At 38.3% G+C, this 21,618-nt stretch overlaps 1 protein-coding gene across 1 annotated transcript in view; it reads left to right on the top strand.

The window, feature by feature from the left end:
• Positions 1-1,401: 1,401 nt before the first annotated feature.
• Positions 1,402-21,618, top strand: part of LOC126952358 (uncharacterized) — a gene marked incomplete at its 5' end in the record, with an annotated part of 317,885 nt that continues 297,668 nt past the window's right edge. The window contains 2 exons of the mRNA XM_050786815.1: positions 1,402-1,474; positions 1,770-1,946. Coding sequence (XP_050642772.1) covers positions 1,402-1,474; positions 1,770-1,946 — 250 coding nt within the window. The remainder of the gene's footprint in view (positions 1,475-1,769; positions 1,947-21,618) is intronic.

Genomic DNA, 21,618 nt, shown 5'->3' with positions numbered 1-21,618 from the left:
ACGTCAAGCTAATTTTTTGTAGATTTAGTAGGGACGGGGTTTCACCGTGTTAGCCAGGATGGTCTGGATCTCCTGACCTCGTGATCCGCCCGCCTCGGCCTCCCAAAGTGCTGGGATTACAGGCATGAGCCACCGTACCCAGCCTGAAATAACTTTTTAACCTATTTTACACTAAATATTTACCTTGTGTTTCAGAGGGATTCTCGGAAAACTAGGTCCTGTATTTGGGTTGACTGCATGGCATATTTGTCAGTAAATCTCCAACATGCCTTTATGATATTGTTATATTTATGCAACTTATGATGTTATGATTTAATTGCTTCATAATGTGATAAAAATAATAAACGTTTTTTGAAAAATTCAGGTTTATTGTAAACATTTTAACAAAAAATGGGAATATTAGATGCTTTAGCAAACCCATTACAAGCAATGACATAGAATTTTAAAATAGACAAGGCATTTTGTAATTCTGAATTCAGTCATCAGAAACTTTATTAAATGAGTTGTCAAATATGACACTATCTTAGAAACAGAACTGAGTTTTGCTGTTTTCTGCCGTCTTTGTCTTTCTTGGTCTTATTGCTTATTGTTAAACTAAGTTTTAATTCAATCTGAGTTTAGATGTTTCTATCACAGACATATTTTAAAATTTAGCCTGACAGTTATCAAGTATTCATTTGGAACTTGTAGGAGTCTGAGAACTCTAATAATATTTCTGGCTATTCATTTTCATTTTTGACCATTTATTATGTATTCTAATATTAATGGGTTTTCTAGTCACATAATGAATTCTGGTTTTCAGTGACGGGGCATCTTAAGAAATCTTTGTAAGTCCCATAGAGTATGACCCACTTGGCAAATGGCATTTTACAGTGTTTTGCCTATTACTGAAATTTAAGAAGATTGGGTCTTATATATCCCTGATTAGATTCAAATAAAAAATTAGTTCACATACTGAAATCTAGCAGTTTAAAACAAATACGGATGCAAGCGAGAACAAATACCTAGTGCATACAGGTTTTCTGCAAGATAATTCTATTCCACCAAAGAAAATGGCATTGTAGCACAGTCCAAATGAATGAATGCCAAATGTGCTGTGTGTAAATTTCTCAGTGCAAGTTTTTCAACATTCTTAATTTGTTGAGGGCTCTTTGCATTAATTAAAAATGATAAAAAACAAAGTATTTTAATGTGACCTTCATTTGGCATTTGTATTAACTTTTCTTATCTTATTTTATTTAATTCTTCCACTTCTGTTGTTCAATTAGTGTTTGACCCCTTTAGGAGAGATGTAAATTAAATGACATTTCAATGCCATCCCATATTTAAAATACTGTGTTAGTTGTGGATCATAAATGATGGTCTTCATTCTTTAGCTAATTTATTCATTTAACAATTTCCCTCCAGAAGTTTCGGCAGAAGGCTCTGAAGCAAACTAAGCAGAAGAAATCCAAGTCGGCTGAATTTCTGATGGGTGAGCCTTGCTTGATGAGTTATTGCTCATAATTTGTGTAAGGATTAATTAACTAATTACAGACAAATGGCTGTGGGCGAAATTTTGCTCTTGCTTGTCAGGGTGCAATTTGTAATTATTTTAATCATTTATTCTTTTTTTTAAGAGTTAATTTTAACCTAATTCTGTTTTGGTGACATTTGAGGACGATACACTTGAGTCTTTCCGCACAAGAATTACTGGAAGGAATTTTCTGCTTGTCATTGGAATATATTTTGTTATCGTATGATCTTCTGACCTCCTTGTTTTGCTCTAGTTAAAGAAGATAGAGAAGCTACAGAAGGCATTGGAAATCCCGCTTTTAACGTGAGCAGTCCAGATCTCTCAGCACGTCAGACTGCAGAAAAGAAAGTTATTAGACATGACATGCCAGATCGCACCCTTGCAGCTCCCCAACAAAAATTCGGGCTGCCAGCCTCTGCAGAACCAAAAGGTGTGACTTCAGTCCTGATTATCTTCACACTCTGTGACAGTTGCTGTCCTCCTCATCTAACCTGGGCGTCCTAGAGCCGGCATCAGGCATTCCAGTCTGGCGTGTCTGCACAGGTTTCCTGGGGAGGCTCTGGATGTAACTCGGCAGGACACACTTAAGGATGTGCTTTGCCATTGGTATGCAGGCCATAATCTCATCTGTGAAGGTTGCTGAGCACTGAATCCACCCTGACTCCGGATGCTGAGATGCAAGGGGCTCGGTCTGTCAGGACTAGTCACACTCTCGACTCTGGTGCAGATAGGGGATTAAATGTTGATGCTCCCATTTACAGGATGCCATCCTGCCAGTATGCTTGTAGACTATGCCGGCACCCCATTTTGGGGCTCAGGCCCTAATGCTTCCCTCCTTTAGAGGAAGATATAATTTCTCTATAGGTTTAGATACCTGTGCAAGAGTTTAAGAATAAATGCATAAAGCATCCCTTAGTATTTATAATTTCTATGCAGAAATTTACCATAAGAAATAGTTTCCTTGATTTTCTGACTTAGGGATATTTCCTTAAATATAGAGAGGGTGCTACCCAAGCAAGGGGAGTACACACTTTGCATCAAGTCGATATGTGATGTCTGATTCCTCCCACTCTCGACAAGGCAGCGCTTCTAAGCCATGACCGATTTGCTGCCAAGAAGGGAAGATTGTTTGCACCTACAAAGAAAGAAGTCATGAAAAGTTGCTGTCTTTGCTCTTCTCATCATCAGTGAACAAGACAAAAGATACCCGAATTTAATAACCAGATAGCTTTTAGAGAGGGAACTGTCTGAAGTAATGAAGCATGAGCTGGCACAGATGTGTTCTCGGCTGGTCCCACTTAGCAGCCTCATCAGGATTTCCACCTGTATGAAACAGGCAGTGCAGATCCCAGTAGATTATCATGGTGTACAGGGCATGCATGCTGTGATTTTTTTTTTTTTTTTTTTTGAGACAGAGCCTCGCTGTGTCGCCCAGGCTGGAGTGCAGTGGCCGGATCTGAGCTCACTGCAAGCTCCGCCTCTCGGGTTTACGCCATTCTCCTGCCTCGGCCTCCGGAGAAGCTGGGACTACAGGCGCCCGCCACCTCGCCCGGCTAGTTTTTTGTATTTTTTAGTAGAAACGGGGTTTCACCGTGTTAGCCAGGATGGTCTCCATCTCCTGACCTCGTGATCCGCCCGCCTCGGCCTCCCAAAGGCATGTTGTGATTTTTAATTCCTAAGGCTCAGGGGAAATTCTGCCAGCCTCTAAGTATTGAATATCTACCTTCTAGGTAATATCATACATGTTCACAGCGATGGATTTTGCTTGGGTTTTCTTCTCCTTGCCTGTGCATGCATGTGTGTGTTTCTGTAAGCCTGTAGCTAGGTGGTGGGATGTAGGGCTATCAAAATAATAATAATAATAATAATAACAACAGCTACCATTCTTTCTTTAGTGCTTATTATATATTGTCAGATACTAAGCACTTTGTGTACATTACCTCATTTAATTTCATACTTCTTTAGGGTGGCATAGTAGGATAGGTATTCAGTTAATGCAATAAAAGCCCTGGTAACAGTGACTTAGACAAGTTTTGGTGTCTTTCCTTTTTTAAAAATGTACTTTTAAGTTCAGGGGTACATGTTCAAGTTCATTATATAGGTAAACTTGTGTCATGGGTGTTTGTTGTACCAATTATTTCATCACCCAGGTATTAAACCTAGTACCCATTAGGTATTTTTCCTGATCCTTTCCCTCCTCCCACCTTCTACCCTCCAATAGGCCCCAGTGTATGTTGTTCCCCTTTATGTGTCCATGTGTTCTCATCATTTAGCTCCCACTTATAAGTGAGAAGATGTGGTATTTGGTTTTCTATTCCTGCATTAGTTTGCTAAGGATAATGACCTCCAACTCCATCCCTGTTTTTGCAAAGGACATGATCTTATTTTATTATGGCTACATAGTATTCCATGGTGTATATCTACCACATTTTCTTTATGCAGTCTACCATAGATGGGCATTTAGGTTGATTCCACATCTTTGCTATTGTGAATAGTGCTTCAGTGAGCATATGCGTGGATGTGTCTTTATGGTAGAACAGTTTATATTCCTTTGGTTATGTTCCCCCTAAAGGGATTGCTGGGTCAAATAGTATTTCTGATTTTAGGTCTTTGAGAAATCATTACACTGTCTTCTGCAATGGTTGAACTAATTTACACTTCTACCAACTGTGTGTAAGTGTTCCTTTTTCTCCACAACTTCACCAGCACCTGTTATTTTTGATTTTTTAATAATAGCCATTCTGACTGGCGTGAGATGGTATCTCTCTGTGGTTTTGATTTGTATTTCTCTAATAATCAGTTATGCTGAGCTTTTTTTTCATATAATTGTTGACCGCATGATATTCTTTTTTGAGAAGTGTCTGTTCATGTCCTTTTCCCACTTTTTAACAGGGTTGTTTGTTTTATTCTTGTAAATTTGTTTAAGTTCCTTATCGATGCTGAATATTATTCCTTTGTTAGATGCATAGTCTGCAAAATTTTTCTCCCGTTCTGTAGGTTGTCTGCTTACTCTGCTGATAGTTTCTTTTGCTGTCCAGAAATTCTTTAGTTTAAGTGCATCTCATTTGTCAATTTTTGCTTTCGTTGTAATTGCTTTTGGTGTCTTTGTAATTAAATCTTTGCCCATGCCTGTGTTCAGAATGATATTGCCTAGGTTATCTTCCAGGGTTTTTGTAGTTTTGGGTTTTACATTTAAGTCTTTAATCCATCTTGAGTTGATTTTTGTATACAGTGTAAGAAAGGGATCCAGTTTCAATCTTTAGGAAGTCCTAAAGATTAAATAGGAAGTCCTTTCCCCTTTGCTTGTTTTTGTCAGGTTTGTCAAAGATCAGACAGTTTTAGGTGTGTGGCCTTATTTCTGGAGTTTCTATTCTGTTCCATTTGTCTAGGTGTCTGTTTTTGTACCAGTACCATGCTGTTTTGGTTACTGTAGTCCTATAATATAGTTTGAAGTTGTGTAGCATGCTGCCTCCAGCTTTGTTCTTTTTGCTTAAGATTGCTTTGGCTATTCAGGCTCTTTTTTGGTAATGTATGAATTTAAAAATTTTTTTTCTAGTTCTGTGAAGAATGTCATTGGTAGTTTAATAGGAATAGCATTGAATTTATAAATTGCTTTGGGCAGTATGACCATTTTAAGGACATATTCTTCCTATTCATGAGCATGGAATGTTTTTCCATTTGTTTGTGTCATCTCTGATTTCTTTGAGTAGTGTTTTGTAACCCTCGTTGTAGAGATCTTTCACTTCTCTGGTTAGCTGGTATTTCTAAGTATTTTATTTGTGTGCATGTGTGGCAATTGTGAGTGGGATTGCATTCCTGATTCTGCTCTCAGTTTGACTGTTACTGGTATATAGGCATGCTAGTGGTTTTTGCACATTGATTTTGTATCCTGAGACTTTGCTGTAGTTGTTTTATTAGCTTAAGGAGCTTCTGGGCTGAGACCATGGGGTTTTCTAGTTATAGGATCATGTCATCTGTAAACAGAGATAGTTTGACTTCCTCTTTTCCTATTTTGATGCCCTTTATTTCTTTCTCTTGCCTGTTTGCTCTGGTCAGGACTTCCAATACTATGTTGAATAGGAGTGGTGAGAGAGGGCATTTTGGTCTCGTTCCAGTTTTCAAAGGGAATGCTTCCAGCTTTTGCCCTCGGTATGATGTTGGCTGTAGGTTAGTCATAGATGGCTCTTATTATTTTGAGGTATATTCCTTCAATACCTAGTTTATTGAGAGTTTTTAACATGAAGGGGTGTGGAATTTTACTAAAAGCCTTTTCTGCATCTATTGAGATAATTATATAGTTTTTGTCTTTAGTTCTGTTTATGTGATGAATCACATGTTTTGATTTGTGTATGCTGAACCAATCTTGCATCCCAGGTATAAAGCCTACTTGATTTTGTTGGATAAGATTCTTGATGTGCTGCTAGATTCAGTTTTCCAATATTTTGCTGAGGAGTTTTACATCTATGTTCATCAAGAATATTGGCCTGAAGTTTTTTCGTTATTGTGCTTCTGCTAGGTTTTAGTAGCGGGATGATGCTGGACTACAGAATAAGTTAGGGGAGGATTCTCTCTTCCTCATTTTTAAAAAAAAATACCTTCAGTAGGAATGGTACCAGCTATTCTTTGTACATCTGGTAGAACTCAGTTGTGAATCCATCTGGTCCTGGGCTTTTCTTGGTTGGTAGGCTATTTATAACTGATTGAATTTCAGAGCTTGTTATTGGTCTGGTCAGGGATTTAAATTCTTCCTGGTTCAGTCTTGGGAGTCCAGGAATTTATCTATTTCTTCTAGATTTTCTAGCTTATACGCATAGAGATATTCATAACATTCTCTGATGGTTGTTTGTGTTTCGGTGGAGTCTGTGGTAATATCCTTCTTGTTTTGGATTGTGTTTATTTGGATTTTCTCTCTTTTATTCTTTATTAGTCTAGCTAGCATTCTAGCTATCTTATTGATGTTTTCAACCAGCTCCTGGATTCATTGATCTTTTGAATGGTTTCCTGTGTCTCAGTTTCCCTCAGTTCAGCTCTGATTTTGGTTATTTCTTGTCTTCTTTCCATTTTATTACTCTGTAATCCCCAAGCTGTTGTTCTCATCTGCATGGTCCAAGATGACTTGATGTCACTTTTATGTTTCAGGCACTTGCAGTAAAGAAAAAGGCCACATACAGGTAGTTAGATATGCCATTTCTGTTTCTATGCCTTTTGCCAGAGAGAGAGATAGATATACCATTTCTGTTTGTATGCCTTTTGCCACATGGAGCTGCCACAGAGGCTGGGAAATGAAGTCATTAGCTGGTAACCAAGTTTCAAGGTGAAGTTGGAAGGTTTCTATTATTATTATTATTATTATTATTATTGTTATTATTATGTGAGATGGAGTCTTGCTCTGTAGCCCAGGCTGGAGTGCAGCGGTATGAGCTCGGCTCACTGCAACATCTGCCTCCTGAGTTCAAGTGATTCTCCTGCCTCAGCCTCCCAAGTAGCTGGGATTACAGGTGCCTGCCACCTCGCCTGGCTAATTTTTGTATTTTTAGTAGAGATGGAGTTTCTCCATGTTGGCCAGGCTGGTCTTGAACTCCTAACCTCAAGTCATCTGCCCGCCTTGGCCTCCCAAAATGCTAGGATTATAGACATGAGCCACCGTGCCTGGCCGGTTTCTATTATTAAATAAGAGAATGTATATTGGGGTCAACTAGCAGGCCCTGCCCAAAGTACATTTTATTATTATCCTCATCCTATAGATGAGGAAATCAAGGTTGTAACTTGGCTAAGGTAAAGCATACAATGTGTGCTATGATGAGAGATTTAAAGGAGGACTTGTTTGGTTCTGTGGTGTATGCATTTTACTCCTCTGTTGCATCTCTCTCTCTCTTTATTAGGGGTGATGTCACGTGATAAAAGGACAGGGCATTGTGTGGGAATGTCAGCATGACATCTAGTGTGGCTGCATGACGTAATCAGAAAGGAAATTCTAGAGCTTGGCCAGACATGCAAGGTCAGCAAATCCATAGACTGGGGGAGAAGATGCAGGAAAGAAGATGAATGCACAGGAACAGGAAGGGAGGGTTAGAGTCCCTTGGCATCCATTTGGCCTCTCAGTCAACTCTTGACTCCGAAGATGAACTTCTGGTATCGTCAGTCCTGGGGCAGGCACATTTTAGCTCTTTGGTTCCCTTGACAGAAATGGTCTTCTTATTGAGCTAGAGTATTTCCCAGCTAGATCCTGGAGGTAAAAATGTGTCCTTTAGCCCAAAATGGAAGATGGAGCAGCCCTTCTTTACAAATTTATATTTAGCAGAGGTATTCAGATTTCTTCAGTAAGAATTCTTATTCCCTGGGGGCTGAAAAAGACTAGGAAACCTTTGTGAAAAATCTCAAATTTTTAAGTTTTTAGATTGATATTCAGGTCGGAAGTAGAGTACTACTTGATGACTTAGCTGTTTGAAACTCAATAAAATGAGGCATGGTGAATAATTACACTTATGATATATCAGGTGTTAGAGAGAGAGAAAAGTGAGGTTATAAGAAGGATGCCATCTGTGTCTTAGGATGTAAGTACATGTTACAGGCAAGCACTATCTAATAGGAAGTAAAGAGAGCCACATACATAATTTTAAATTTTCTCCGTTTAGGAAGCTGAGGCTGGAGGATCACTTAAAGCCAGGAGTTTGAGATCAACCTGGGCAACAAAGTGAGACCCCATCCCCCCAAAAAAAGAAGTTAGTCAGGGGTGGTGGCAGGCACCTGTAATTCCAGCTACTCGGTAGGATGAGGTGGGAGGATCACTTAAGCCCAGGAAGTCAGAGGCTGCAGTGAGCTATGATCATGTCACTGCACTTCAGTCTAACCTACAGAGCAAGACCCCGTCTCTAAAGTAAAAAATAAAGAAATACAATTTCTGAGAGCTACCATAACAAGATTTTTTCAAAAAGCTCAATTAATTCTAATAATGTATTTTATTTAAACCAAGATCTCTAAAATATTATCATTTCAACTTATAACCAATGTAAAACAAATATTTTCCCTTTTTTGTATGAAACCTTTAAAACACAGTGTGAATCATTACACTGACAGCAACCCTCAATGTGAGTTAGCCCCATTTCAAGTGCTCTATAGGCATACTGTTATAGGTTTAGTCCCTGTGTCTTAGGAAAGACTAGGCATGAAGGTAGTTATTTTCACGAGTGATCATCAGTTTGGTTTGGGAAGATGGGAGGAGCCAAATTTGTAAGCCAAAAATAAAGCAGAGAGGAAGAAACCAAAGAGAAGGCACTTTGGATGAAAAATCCAGGAATGATTTATCATCCTTACAAATCCAGCCAGTTACTGACAGAGGCAGGAGTTACACTCTCTGTATTCTGGAATATAGCCAACTTAAAAAAATTATTTGATGCATTTTTACCTTTCCCTATTCCCTTTGAGGGGACTTCTGAAAAAATTCAATTGCAAATGATACATGCAATTTTATGGTCTGTGAACAAAGAAGAATATTTGAAATACGTGCGTGTAGAAACCACTAGGTATCATAGAACAGTGTTTCTTGTTAATACAATTTTTAAAAGGACATTTATATTAACTGCCAATGTGGTTACTTAGAGAAAATAGAGTAGTTACAAATTTTCCCCACAGTAATATTACAATTAGCACAAATTATCATCTGGTAAGTAAATATGAATACATTTCTTCCTTTAAGATGCTTTTTAAAGAAATGCATTGTATGTAATGGCAGAATTCCAACATGACTTTATTCAAATTCCCTCAAGGAAATGAAAAATTATTTGCCAAATAGCAATTTAAATTATGAAGGAAATGTCTAGGAGAGGGATTTTCTAGAACCAAATCTTTATAAAAAAGATTTCAAGTTTATGATGGATTGAGTCTCCTTGTATAGTAGAAAAGTAATTAAAGTAAGGACACACTGATCTTCAGGAATAGCCAAAGGAGGCAACTACCAATTGCTGTGATTTCGAGATCATTTGGAAGGCCTTCGTATATCCTCAAATCCCACCTGGAGACTCCAATGTTAAGGCATCCTTAGACACTTATTCATCTAAACATTCTTCAGGGACAATGACAATGTGCAGCAGAGCTGACACTATAAGTTGATATCAGCCTTGTTTTTTTTTTTTTTGAGACAGAGTCTAGCTTCCTCTGTTGCCCAGGCTGGAGTGCAGTGGCACTATCTCAGCTCACTGCAGCCTCCACCCCATGAGTTCAAGCAATTCTCATGCTTCAGGCTCCCGAGTAGCTGGGACTACGGGTACACGTCACCACACCTGGCTAATTTTTGTATTTTCAGTAGAGATGGGGTTTCCCCATGTTGACCAGGCTGGTCTCAAACTCCTGGTGCCAGGCGGATTGCTTGGGACCAGGAGTAACAGACGTGAGCCACCATGCCCAGATAGTAATAGTCACTTTTGCAAGGTGCAAATGGAAAACAACAGAACAGAATTGAACTCTCAGTCCTTCCTTCTCACTGTGGCTGTATCCCCCCTTGGCCTGCTCTGCCTTTGCTCCCCCACTTCTGATGAAAGTCTGCCAGGCTCTGCATCACACTTTTCTTTCAATTCCCACTGGCCTTGCACTTGTAAGCAGACAATTAGCAGAAACATTAAACACCCCATGCTGTACATTCCCAGACAAATTTGCATATATGTAATTTTTTAAAGTATGAATGCAAAGATTTATTAGAAGGATTTTTAAAAGTCATACAACTTTTTAACACTTATTTTAGGTTTGGGGGTACATGTGAACGTTTGTTACTTAGGTAAACACATGTCACAGGAGTTTGTTGTACAGATTATTTCATTACCCAGGTATTAATTCATCACCCAAGTATTAAGCCCAGTATCCAATAGTTACCTTTTCTGCTGCTCTCCCTCCTCCCATCCTCCACCCTCAAATAGACAGTGGTGTCTGTTGTTTTCTTCTTTGTGTTTGTAAGTTCTTATCATTTGGCTCCTACTCATACGTGAGATCATGCAGTATTTAATTTGCTACGGATAATAGCCTCCAGTTCCATCCATGGTCCCGCAAAAGACATGACATCATTCTCTTTTACGACTGCATAGTATTCCATGGTGTATATGAACCACATTTTCTTTATCCAGTCTGTCACTGATGGGCATTTTGGTTGATTCCATGTCTTCACTATTGTGAATAGTGCTACCATGAACTTTTGCGTGCATGTATCTTTATGGTAGAATGATTTATATTCCTCTGTGTATATGCCGAATAATGGGATTGCTGGGTCAAATGGTAGTTCTGCCTTTAGCTCTGAGGAATTGCCATACTGTTTTCCACAGGGGTTGAACTAATTTACCCGCCCACCAACAGTGCATAAGTGTTCCCTTTTCTCTGCAACCTCACCAGCATCTGCTATTTATTTATTTATTTTTTGACTTTTTAGTAACAGCCTTTCTGACTGGTGTGGGATGGTATCTCATTGTGATTTGCATTTCTCTAATGATCAGTGATATTGAGGTTTTTTTCCTGTGCCTATTGGCTGCATGAATGCCTTCTTTTCAGAAGTGTCTGTTCGTGTCCTTTGCTGGGCTGCACGTCTTCTGCTCCATCTTGCTCAGAACCAGTGTTTGTTGTGTGCACACTGCTTCCCTGATTGCACTGTCTCAGCTCATCCTCAGTGCTCACTGCCCCTCACATCCTGCCTGAAGATGATTTGCTAGATGATAACAGCATATCCGGAATTATCATAGTTGAAAAGAGATGCGTAGAGAAGCCATAACTGCTTAGAACTTCACAAAGAGAGTTGGTTTTTGTTCCTAACCTGGGTGGGGAGAAAGGGCACCTTTACTATTCCAAATGTATAATATGGTGATACTAAAAATAGAGTTAATACCTGAGTTCTATTTTTTATTTTTTATATCTACTTTTTATAGAAACAGAGTCTCACGATGTTGCCTAGGCTGGCCTCTAACTCCTGGTCTAAATTCTAAATGGCAATAAAATGTAATGTGGGACAGATGTGAGAAGGGGCTATAGGAAGATTCCAGATAGGAAGAAAAAGAAATAATTATAGACGTGAATAGTGGAACAGGTAAACTCATGGTAAGTTTTTTGTTTGTTTGTTTTTGTTTTTGAGACGGAGTCTTACTCTTGTCGCACAGGGTAGAGTGCAGTGACACAATCTCGGCTCACTGCAACCTCTGCCTCCTGGGTTCAAGTGATTCTCCTGCCTCAGCAGCCTAAGTAGCTGGGATTACAGGAACCCACCACCACACCTCACTAAGTTTTGTATTTTTAGTAGAGACGGGGTTTCACCACGTTGGCCAGGTTGATCTCGAACTCCTCACCTCAGGTGATCCACCCGCCTCAGCCTCCCAAAGTGCTCGGATTACAGGCATGAGCCACCGTGCCCAGCCTTATGGTGAATTTTAAAAATTGCACTTGGGAAGTTTTTCCCTTTTAATTTTTAACTTTTGTTGAGGTTATTTCAAAACTAAGTGGAAAAGAAACGAATGTGATTAATTGTGTACATTATTGCTTAAGCCTGGCATAGCTATACTTACTAAAAAAAGCAGAATTGACAATATCAAGGAATACAACCCTGCTTTTCCCTCTTTTCTCCTGGGAGTTGTGCATTGCAGTTGTTTCTGTACTCTTTTGCTGGACATCACTCGGTGGCATCTTCCAAGGATGCAGACTGGCTGCTATGTGCCACTTAGAGCTCCTTGGTGGTAACAACAGAAACCATCTCTTACTAATTCAAGCAGAATGATTTCATGAGCTCTGAGATTCAATAGTGGAAATGGGCAAAACCCAAGATGCCTACAGGTACAGGAAGTTGGAAACACAGTAACTGTTCCATAGCAGGAGCAGTCTGATTTTGAAACAGCTCTTACCACTGTGATGAGTAAATGCCAAGTGTTCTTTCCATCCTTGCTTCACTTATCCAAAATTCTAAGTCTTAGGGGCAGAACATTTGACTCGCCATGCGTAGGCCACTTGCTTGCCTCCTGGCTCTATCACAGGGTGGGAGAAGTAGGTTCTGTCAAGCCCTCCTTGGCTTCTGTAGTTGGAGAGAGGAATCTGGAGTTACTAGGATACCGAGACTGCACACAATGAAACTAGGAAATTGTGATGCCATTAGGGAGGGGAAATGGATGCAAGACAACAATGACAAATAAGCCAAACAAAAATCTGATAAATGTTCCTATGGTTTATATGGCTTGGATTATTTACTGGCTGCCTCCTATTGCTAATAATGTCAGTACAACATCATTGAAAACAGAAGTGGTATATGCATGATGAGTGGGACATAATTTATTCAACGTTTTGATCAGAAGTTAGATATATAAAACATCAAAAATGCTTGATGTGTCTCTCCATTTCTTCCTCCTCATTCGTTGAAAAGCATGTTTACTGAACATTTCCTATTTTTCAGGCACTATGCCAGGTATGAGAAATATAAAAATAAACAGAAAAGACATAAAGGATTTCTATGTTTATGAAATATACTATGTAAGCAGAGTTACAATGAAGGTAACTGCAGGCATACTTTAGAGATATTGCAGAGCTAGTCTAGACCACCACCATAACATGAATATCACAAAACAGTGACACACGTAAATGTATTGGTTTCCCAGTGTGTATAAAACTTACGTTTACACTCCACTGTAGTCTATAAAGTGTGCAGTAGCATTATGTTCAAAAATATGTATGTGCCCTAATTTAAAAAATACTTTGCTGCTAAAAATTGCAACAATCCTCTGAGCCTTCAGTGAGTCATAATCTTTGCTAGTGGGGTGTGTTGTCTAGATGTTGATGGCTGCTGACTGGTCAGTGGTGGTTGCTGAAGTTGGGGTGGCTGTGGAAATTTCTTAAAATAATACAACAATGAAGTTTGCCACAGCAATTGACTCTTCCTTTCACAAAAGATTTCTCTGTAGCATGTGATGCTGTTGGATAGCCTTTCACTCACATTAGAACTTTCAAAATTGGAGTCAGTTCTCTCAAACTCTATAGCTGCTTTGTCAACTAAGTTTATGTAATATTCTAAATCCTTTGCCATCATTTCCAACAATGTTCACAGCATCTTCACTGGGAGAAGACTCCATCTTAAAAAACCACTTTCTTTGCTCATTCATAGAAAGCAACTTCTTATCCATTCAGGTTTTATCAGGAGATTGCAGCGTTTCTGTCTATTTCAGCCTCTACTTCTAACTCTAGTTCTCTTGATATTTCTACCACATCTGCGGTTAATTCTTCCATGGAAGTCTCGAACCCCTCAAAGTTACCCATGGGGGTCAGAATCAATTTCTTCCAAACTCCTGTTAATGTTGATATTTTGACCTCCTCCCATGAATCACAAATGTTCTTAATGACAACTATAATTGTGAATCCTTTCTAGAAGGTTTTTAATTTCCTTTGCCTAGATCCAACAGAGGAATTTCTACCTATGGGATCCGTACCTTTATGAAATGTATTTCTGAAATAATAAGATTTGAAAGTCAAAACTACTCCTTGATCCATGGACTGCAGAATGGATGTTGTGTTAGCAAGCATGAAAACAACATTCATCTCCTTGTGCTTCTCCATCAGGAGCTCTTGGGGACCAGGTGCACTGTCAATGAGAAGTAATATTCTGAAAAAAATCTCTTTTTCTGAGCAGTGGTCTCAACGGTGTGCTTAATATATTCAGTAAAACAAGTTGTTAACAGATGTGCTGTCATCCAGGCTTTCTTGTTCCACTTATGGAGCACAGGCAGATGTAGTATAATTCCTAAGGGCCCTAAGATTTTCAGAATGGTACATAGTATTGGCTTCAGCTTAAAGTGATCAGCTGCATTAGCCCCTAAGAAGTGAGTCCAACTGTTCTTTGAAGCTTTGAAGACAGGCACTGACTTCTCTCTAGCTGTGAAAGTTCTCGATGGCATTTTCCTCCAACAGAAGGTGATTTCATCTGCATGGAAAATCTATTCTTTCACACAGCCACCTTCATCAATGATCTTAGCTAGATCTTCTGGATAACTTGCTGCAGCTTCTGCATCAGCACTTACTATTTCACCTTGCCCTTTTCTGTTATGGAAATGGCTTCTTTCTTGAAACCTCACCAGCCAACCTCTGCTAGCTTCATTTTTTTTCTTCTGCAGTTTTCTCACCTCTCCCAGCCTTCACAGAATTGAAGAAAGCTAGGGTCTTGCTCTGGATTAGGCTTTGGTTTAAGGGAATATTGTGGCTGATTCCATCTTCTATCCACACCACTAGAACTTTCTCCATATTAGCAAGGCTCTTTTGCTTTCTTATAATTCATGTGCTCACTGGAGTAGCACTTTTAATTTCTGTAAAGAGCTTTTCCTTTGCATTTGCAATGAGGAGGTTGGGTAGGTACAAGAAGTCTAGCTTTCCATCTGTCTCACCTTTCGACATGCCTTCCTCACTAAGTTTAATCATTTCTAGCTTTTGAATAAAGTGACAGATGTATGACTCTTTTTTTCACTTGAACACGTAGAGGCCACTGTAGGGTTATTCATTGGTTTAGTTTCTATATTGTGTTTCAGGGAATAGGGGGCCTGAGTAGAGGGAGAAAGATAGGGGATAAAGAGAATAGCTGGTCAGTGGAGCAGTCAGAACACACACATTTATCTATTAAGCTTGCTGCCTTATATGGGCATGGTTTATGGTGCCACAAAACAGTTATAACAGTAATGTCAACTATCACTGATCACAGATCACTGTAACAGACAACGTAATGAAAAAGTTTGAAATATTGAGAGAATTACCAAAAGGTGACACAGAGACATGAAGTGAGCACATACTGTTGGAACAATGGCATTGATAGAGTTGCTTCATGCACGTTGCCAAAAGCCTTCAATTTGTGAAAAACACGTTATCTGCAAAGCACAATAAAGTGAAGAGCAATCAAACAAGATGTTCCTGTGTTTAGATTACAGTTGATCAGGCTGAGCGCGGTGGCTCACGCCTGTAATCCCAACGCTTTGGGAGGCCAAGGTGGTTGGATCACCTGAGGTCAGGAGTTTGAGACCAGCCTGGCCAACATGACGAAACCCCATCTCTACTGAAAATACAAAAATTAGCCAGGCGTGGTGGTGCATGCCTGAAATCCCAGCTACTCGGTAGGCTGAGGCAGGACAATTGCTTGAACCCGGGAGGCAGACATTGCAGTGAGCTGAGATTGCGCCACTCTACTCCAGCCTGGGCGACAGAGAGAGACTCCATCTCAAAAAAAAAAAAAAAAAAAAAAAATTACAGTTGATCAAGATTCATCTGGCACTCTCAAACACATAATATGTGCTCATATACAATTTTGACATCTATTTTTAAAATACCTTTTCTTTCATTCAATGAATAAAAGAATGAATTTGTAGATATATGGCCAAAACAAAAGCGTGTGTGTGTGTATGTGTGTGTGTGTGTGTGTGTGTAGACATACCATAATAGTATAATTGGGATTCCAGTTCAGTTAAGTTAAGCCATGTTCAGTTTAGGACTGAGCACATCTGAGGATTTGTGGATTAAAGGGGCCTAAAATGAACACAGGCTTGCAATGAAAAATCTGAGACAGAAATTTAGGTTTTCTGATACATCAATGATGTGGTCAATATCTTAACACTTGGACCCCAAAAATGCTGTCTTTTTTAAACTTAGTTCCCTTTAAATATTGGGTGAAATTAAAAAGAAATACTTTTTGGCAATTAGAATAAGAAGCTGTACTATATTAATGAAATTTCATATTAAATTCAACTTCACTAAGCTGTCTTTTGTCACCATTCGACTAGTTCATTTGTTGCATTTTTCATTTTAAGAAAGACTAAGATGCCTCCTGGGAAGAGACTAATTCTAAGGAAAGAGACAGTCAGGCACACAAGCTTGATCTCATGCCAATATCTCAGGGCCAGAGAGGAAAGGTAATTTTGATTACAGTACAATGTTTGCCAATTGTATTGTCCTGTGGTCTAATCCTCAGGCAGTTATTCTGGGGAGTTAGTGGGAGGGGCTTGAAGTAAAAACTGAGATCTCCATCAGTTGTAGGGGGCCTCTGTGTAACATGGAGGAGCAGCATGTGGTGGGTAGGAGCTGGGAGATGACATATACTGGACCCCTTCACTTAGCATTGCTGATAGAACATTGGATGGACAGAGGTGTGAGTGCAAGGTTTGATCAGAACCAGGAAGATACTGGAGAGAATGTGGCATGGCCTGTAATGGGCACCAGCAAGAATCAGTGTTAGAGGCGACAGTAGTCAATGGAGGTGACCCCAGCAGCAGCTCTGGCACTGACAGGAAGTGTTATCCATGTGGCTTTGTGAACTGGAGGTGCCACCAGTTGTTTCATGATGGATGTGGAGACACTGGTGGTTTGTAGGGCATGGTGGTCAGCATAGGATCCTTGACAGCAGGCAGCAATGCTGAAGGCTGAGAGTAGGGAAGGAAAATGGCAGACATTCCAGAAATGTGGAGAGGAATGAGTTCTGAGCATATGTGATCTCAGGACTTAGATCCTTCTGGAAGAGATGAGAGGTAGTTAGAATAAAGGATAGGGATCCATAGTGGTTGTGCCTGAGGTAGAGAAATCCTAGGTTAGGGTAATAACTGTGACCCTAAATTTACCTTGAGACCACTATGGCCATTAGAAATACACATGTACAAAAATTTGTAATAGAAATAACATAAGCACTTGTGTTAAGTGCATAATTCAAATTGTCTGAGCAAATATGTGATGAGAATTGTTTTTCCCAGTAGTGCACATAGCCTAGATTATTTTAGAAGTGATATTGTATAAAACTGTTTACGTTTTTTTCATTTATAGCTGTTTTTCCCTTAAGATGGAAAACAAGTGCTAAATAACATTTATAGACCATTTACAAAATAGTTTTTTTTTTGCTTTGAGACATTTAAACAATTATTAAGAAAAAGAAAATATATAGGAAAATCATTTTCTTTAGGTTTATTGAACTGACCTGGATTTGTGTCTTCAGAAACCATTGGGGTCCTAAGTGGTTTCAATCTCTTTCATTGATTTGGAAGGCTAAAAATAAATCCTCAGGAAAGCACCCTTTTTACTGAAATACAGAAATATTTTATATAGATATTAGATGTATAAAATATTTGGTCAGTTTATAAAAATAAATTTGTTTCCTTTCCTGTCTTTTTTTGGTTTAAACAACAACAACAACAACAAAAACAAACAAATGAAAAAATGGAACAGCAGAGTTCCAGGACGGTGCTTGTCCAGCTGGAGAAGGAGCATTTTAATCAAACATTTGAGTTTTGGAAATGTCAGCAGAATAAGAAAAAACTTATTTATTTATTTATTTGTTTTTTCTCAGGGGAACTGCCTACCCCCAGGTAATCAGACAGATTTGCCCAGGAAATTAGCAGAATATCTGTTTGTGTTGTCCTTTTCTGTTTCTGTTAATGCTGAAATTGATGCCAGTGTTGACACTTAACTAACTCTTAAGCATAGTTAGTTTTACATTGTCGCTTCGAATCCATGTTAATGAAACCTCCAATGTATGATTTTGCAAACAATGTTTTATAAAATCTGCCATAGGTCATTGAAGAAACAATCTTTGTAAGAATTATTTTAACTTCCAAAGACATTACTATTCCAGTTCATTGATGACAGATGGATTCATACATTTAAACCAGTGGGTTTATATGTCATTCAAATTTATATACCTTTAAAATAAAAATGTGAGCACAAGAATCTATATGATAGTAAAAAGGATGCTTGAGAATCTTAGACTCATAGAAACAGTAAAACTAGAGATGATATAGGTGATTTTTTTAGAGGTCCAATGACTTTCTTAATATAAACATAACTATGTAGGGGAAAAAAAAACCTGGGAAAGACTTCAGTTTTCCAATATATTAGTGATGCAGTCAGTGTCTAAGCAGTTGGTCAGATTACCAATTTGTACCTACTTCTGCTTAAATATTACATAAAAATTTCAAAAGGACTTTTTTTTTTTGCTACTAGAATATGAAGTTTCACTGTATCAATTAATTTCCATATCAATTTCAAACTTCATTTGGTCACCATTTTAGCTGGAATTCAATAGTTCCATTTTTATTTTTATTTTATGTTTTTGAGACAGAGTCTTGCTCTGTCGCCCAGGCTGGAGTGCAGTGGCACTATCTCGGCTCACTACAAGCTCCACTTCTCAGGTTCAAGTCATTCTCCTATCTCAGCCTCCCGGGTAGCTGGGACTACAGGCATGCACCACGATGCCCAGCTAATTTTTGTATTTTTAGTAGAGATGGAGTTTTGCCATGTTGGCCAGGCTGGTCTTGAACTCCTGACATCAGTTAATACACCCTCCTCAGCCTCCCAAAGTGAATAGTTGCAATTTTAGTAAAACAAAAATTTTACTGGAAAAATTTCTCATGACTTTAGTATTTTATGCTTTCGGCATATGTTTTCTATGCTTAGTATTTTATGCTTTTAGCATAATTTAGATTAGTCTTTAATCTCCAAATAATTTCATTTAGAGTTTCTTTTGGACACTTTTTGTTTGCTGTCAAAAACAATTTAGTAGGAAATAAGCTTTCTTAGACCTTCAGCAAGTTGCTTTAAAAATTTAAATCAAGTTAAAAAAATTAACAAGAAAATAAGCTTTCCATAGCTTTTATCAGAATAATTGACCAAAAACCCAATATAAAAAGAAAAAAAGAAACACGGGAAGTCCTGAATCCTTTGCTTCATGAGATAGATTTTGTCTATAAATTACAAGATTTTTAAGAAAAAAGATTATTTTGATTAAACTAAACCCAAAAGCCCATTATATTGATTGTTTCATATCGAAGTGTGTTTCAGTGTGCTGAAAGACACTATTACCGGAATGAGCCCTTAAATGCAATACATACATATAAGTAATCTTAGATCCACGATGAGCATGAATTGTTAAATGAATGAAGGCAAAATTGAAAAGATTGGAAGGGTGATTGATGTCTAAAATCAGGTACTTCATAATCTGAAAGGCAACTTTCCAAACTCTACTCATTAACTTATTTACATGTAAGCTAATGTTGTCAAGCTTCAAACTCGCAAGAAAGAAACCCTACTTTGATATGACTTTTGAGGAACTTTTAAATATGAGAAAAAACAATATACTTATACTTAACCTTTGAATTACCACAATTACTTACGTACTGGTAGCATCTTCCTGTTTAGAAGTTAAGGACGTGCTTCAGCTCCTTGAGGATTCTAGGTCCAGTGAGCGCATGATGCATGAATGCCTTGGGGGTACCATGGGATAAAGTCCAGCAGCAGTTAGGCACTCCACAGCACTCTGGTGGTTTGCAAGTTAAAGTGCTTCATAATTTACCGTGAGGGAGGGCCTTGGGGAAGAAAGAATATGGATCAATTGATTAGAATTTGTTAGCAAACTTCAACTGTTATCCTATTCAGATTTTCAAATCACTGATATATCAAATACCCACAAGATTTGGGAAGGAAGTAAAAACAAAAAGTTTAGAAAGTTAATTTGTCCGACATGGTACCAGTTCTTGAATATTCTGTTAGCAACTGACCAATTTTCACATATTAGCCTTTCTATAAAGAAGAAGAAGAAGGCCAGTTACAGTGGCGCATACCTGTAATCCCAGCACCTTGGGAGGCTGAGGTGAGAGGATCACTTGAGTCCAGGAGTTTGAGACAAGCCTGGGCAACATGGCAAGATTTCCCCCTCTATGAAGAATAAAAAATTTAGCTGGGCATGTTGGTGCATGACTGTAGTCCCAGCTACTTAGGTGGCTGAGGTGAAGGGATCCCTTGAGCCCAGGAGTGTGAGGCTCAAGGATGTAGTGAGCTATGATGGTGGCACTGCATTCAAACCTGGGTGACAGAATGCGACTCTGTCTCAAAAATTAAAAAAAGGAAAGAAAAATGGTATAGATTTTTCTTCTATCTCTGACTCTGTTTTTAATTATGTTGTTACTCATGTGCCTTTTAGTTTGGGTTTCTGAATAAGATTAATAATGTTGATCACCACCTATAGATTCCTATGAAAGTCTAATATTAATTAATTAATTATTGAGTGTTATCTGGAGCTTTGTAATAGGTTTTGATTTGTTACTTATCATTATATCTTCAAAGTGGCTATGGTTGGTATTTAGAAAAGTTAATGATTCTTTATGTATATGGTTGTTTACCAAGATATTATTCAAATAACATCTTCTCTGTCCTGAAAGATTTTAAGTCAAATCTCTTGTTTTCATGGCATGAAATCACTTTGTCGTTCTATGTGTATGCAACATAGGATTTTTTCAATAACTTTGGCACATATTTTCCTTATTTTTCCCCAGTTATGCTTTGGCCAAGATTTCTAGGAGAATGTTATATAATCAGATTCATGATGGATATCCAAGTCACAGTTCATATTTTGGTCATTCGTTTTTTATTTGTTTGGTTGTTTTGTGTTGGTGTGTTTGATATTTAATACAGTGAAGACTTAGTTTAAGATAACTGTTTTTTTGGTTGTTGTTTTGTTTTGATATTTAAGAGTTAGTTATTTTAAACGAAGTCTTCATTGTACTAATTTTTTTGAGACTGGATAAAGAAAATGTGCATGTATACCATGGAATGCTGTGCAGCCACAAAAAGGAATGGGATCATGTCCTTTGCAGGGACAAGGATGAAACTGGAAGCCATGATTTTCGGCAAACTAACGCAGAAACAGATAACCAAACACTGCATGTTCTCACTCATAAGTGGGAGGTGAACAATGAGAACATATGGACACAGGGAGGGGAACATCACACACCAAGGCCTGTTGAGAGCGGGGTAAAGGAAGGGAGAGCATCAGGACAAACAGCTAATGCATGCGGGGCTTAAAACCTAGGTGATTGGTTGATAAGTGCAGCAAACCACTATGACACACACATATCTATGTGACAAACGTGCACATTCTGGACATGTATCCCGGAACTTAAAGTTTAAAAAAAAAAAGAGAGCTTTTTTGTTGTTGTTGTCGTTGCTTTGTTTTGATATTTAGTACATGAAGACTTAGTTTAGGATAACTATTTTTTTCATTAAGAAATATTCTTGTATTTTTAGTTGCCTTTTATTTACAAAATAGTTTTGTAAATCAACTTTATAAAAATAGTATTTGGATT

This window comes from Macaca thibetana, chromosome 4 (assembly GCF_024542745.1).
Source record: "Macaca thibetana thibetana isolate TM-01 chromosome 4, ASM2454274v1, whole genome shotgun sequence".
Lineage (NCBI taxonomy): Eukaryota > Metazoa > Chordata > Mammalia > Primates > Cercopithecidae > Macaca > Macaca thibetana.
This window is presented reverse-complemented; position numbering and strand designations above follow the sequence as displayed.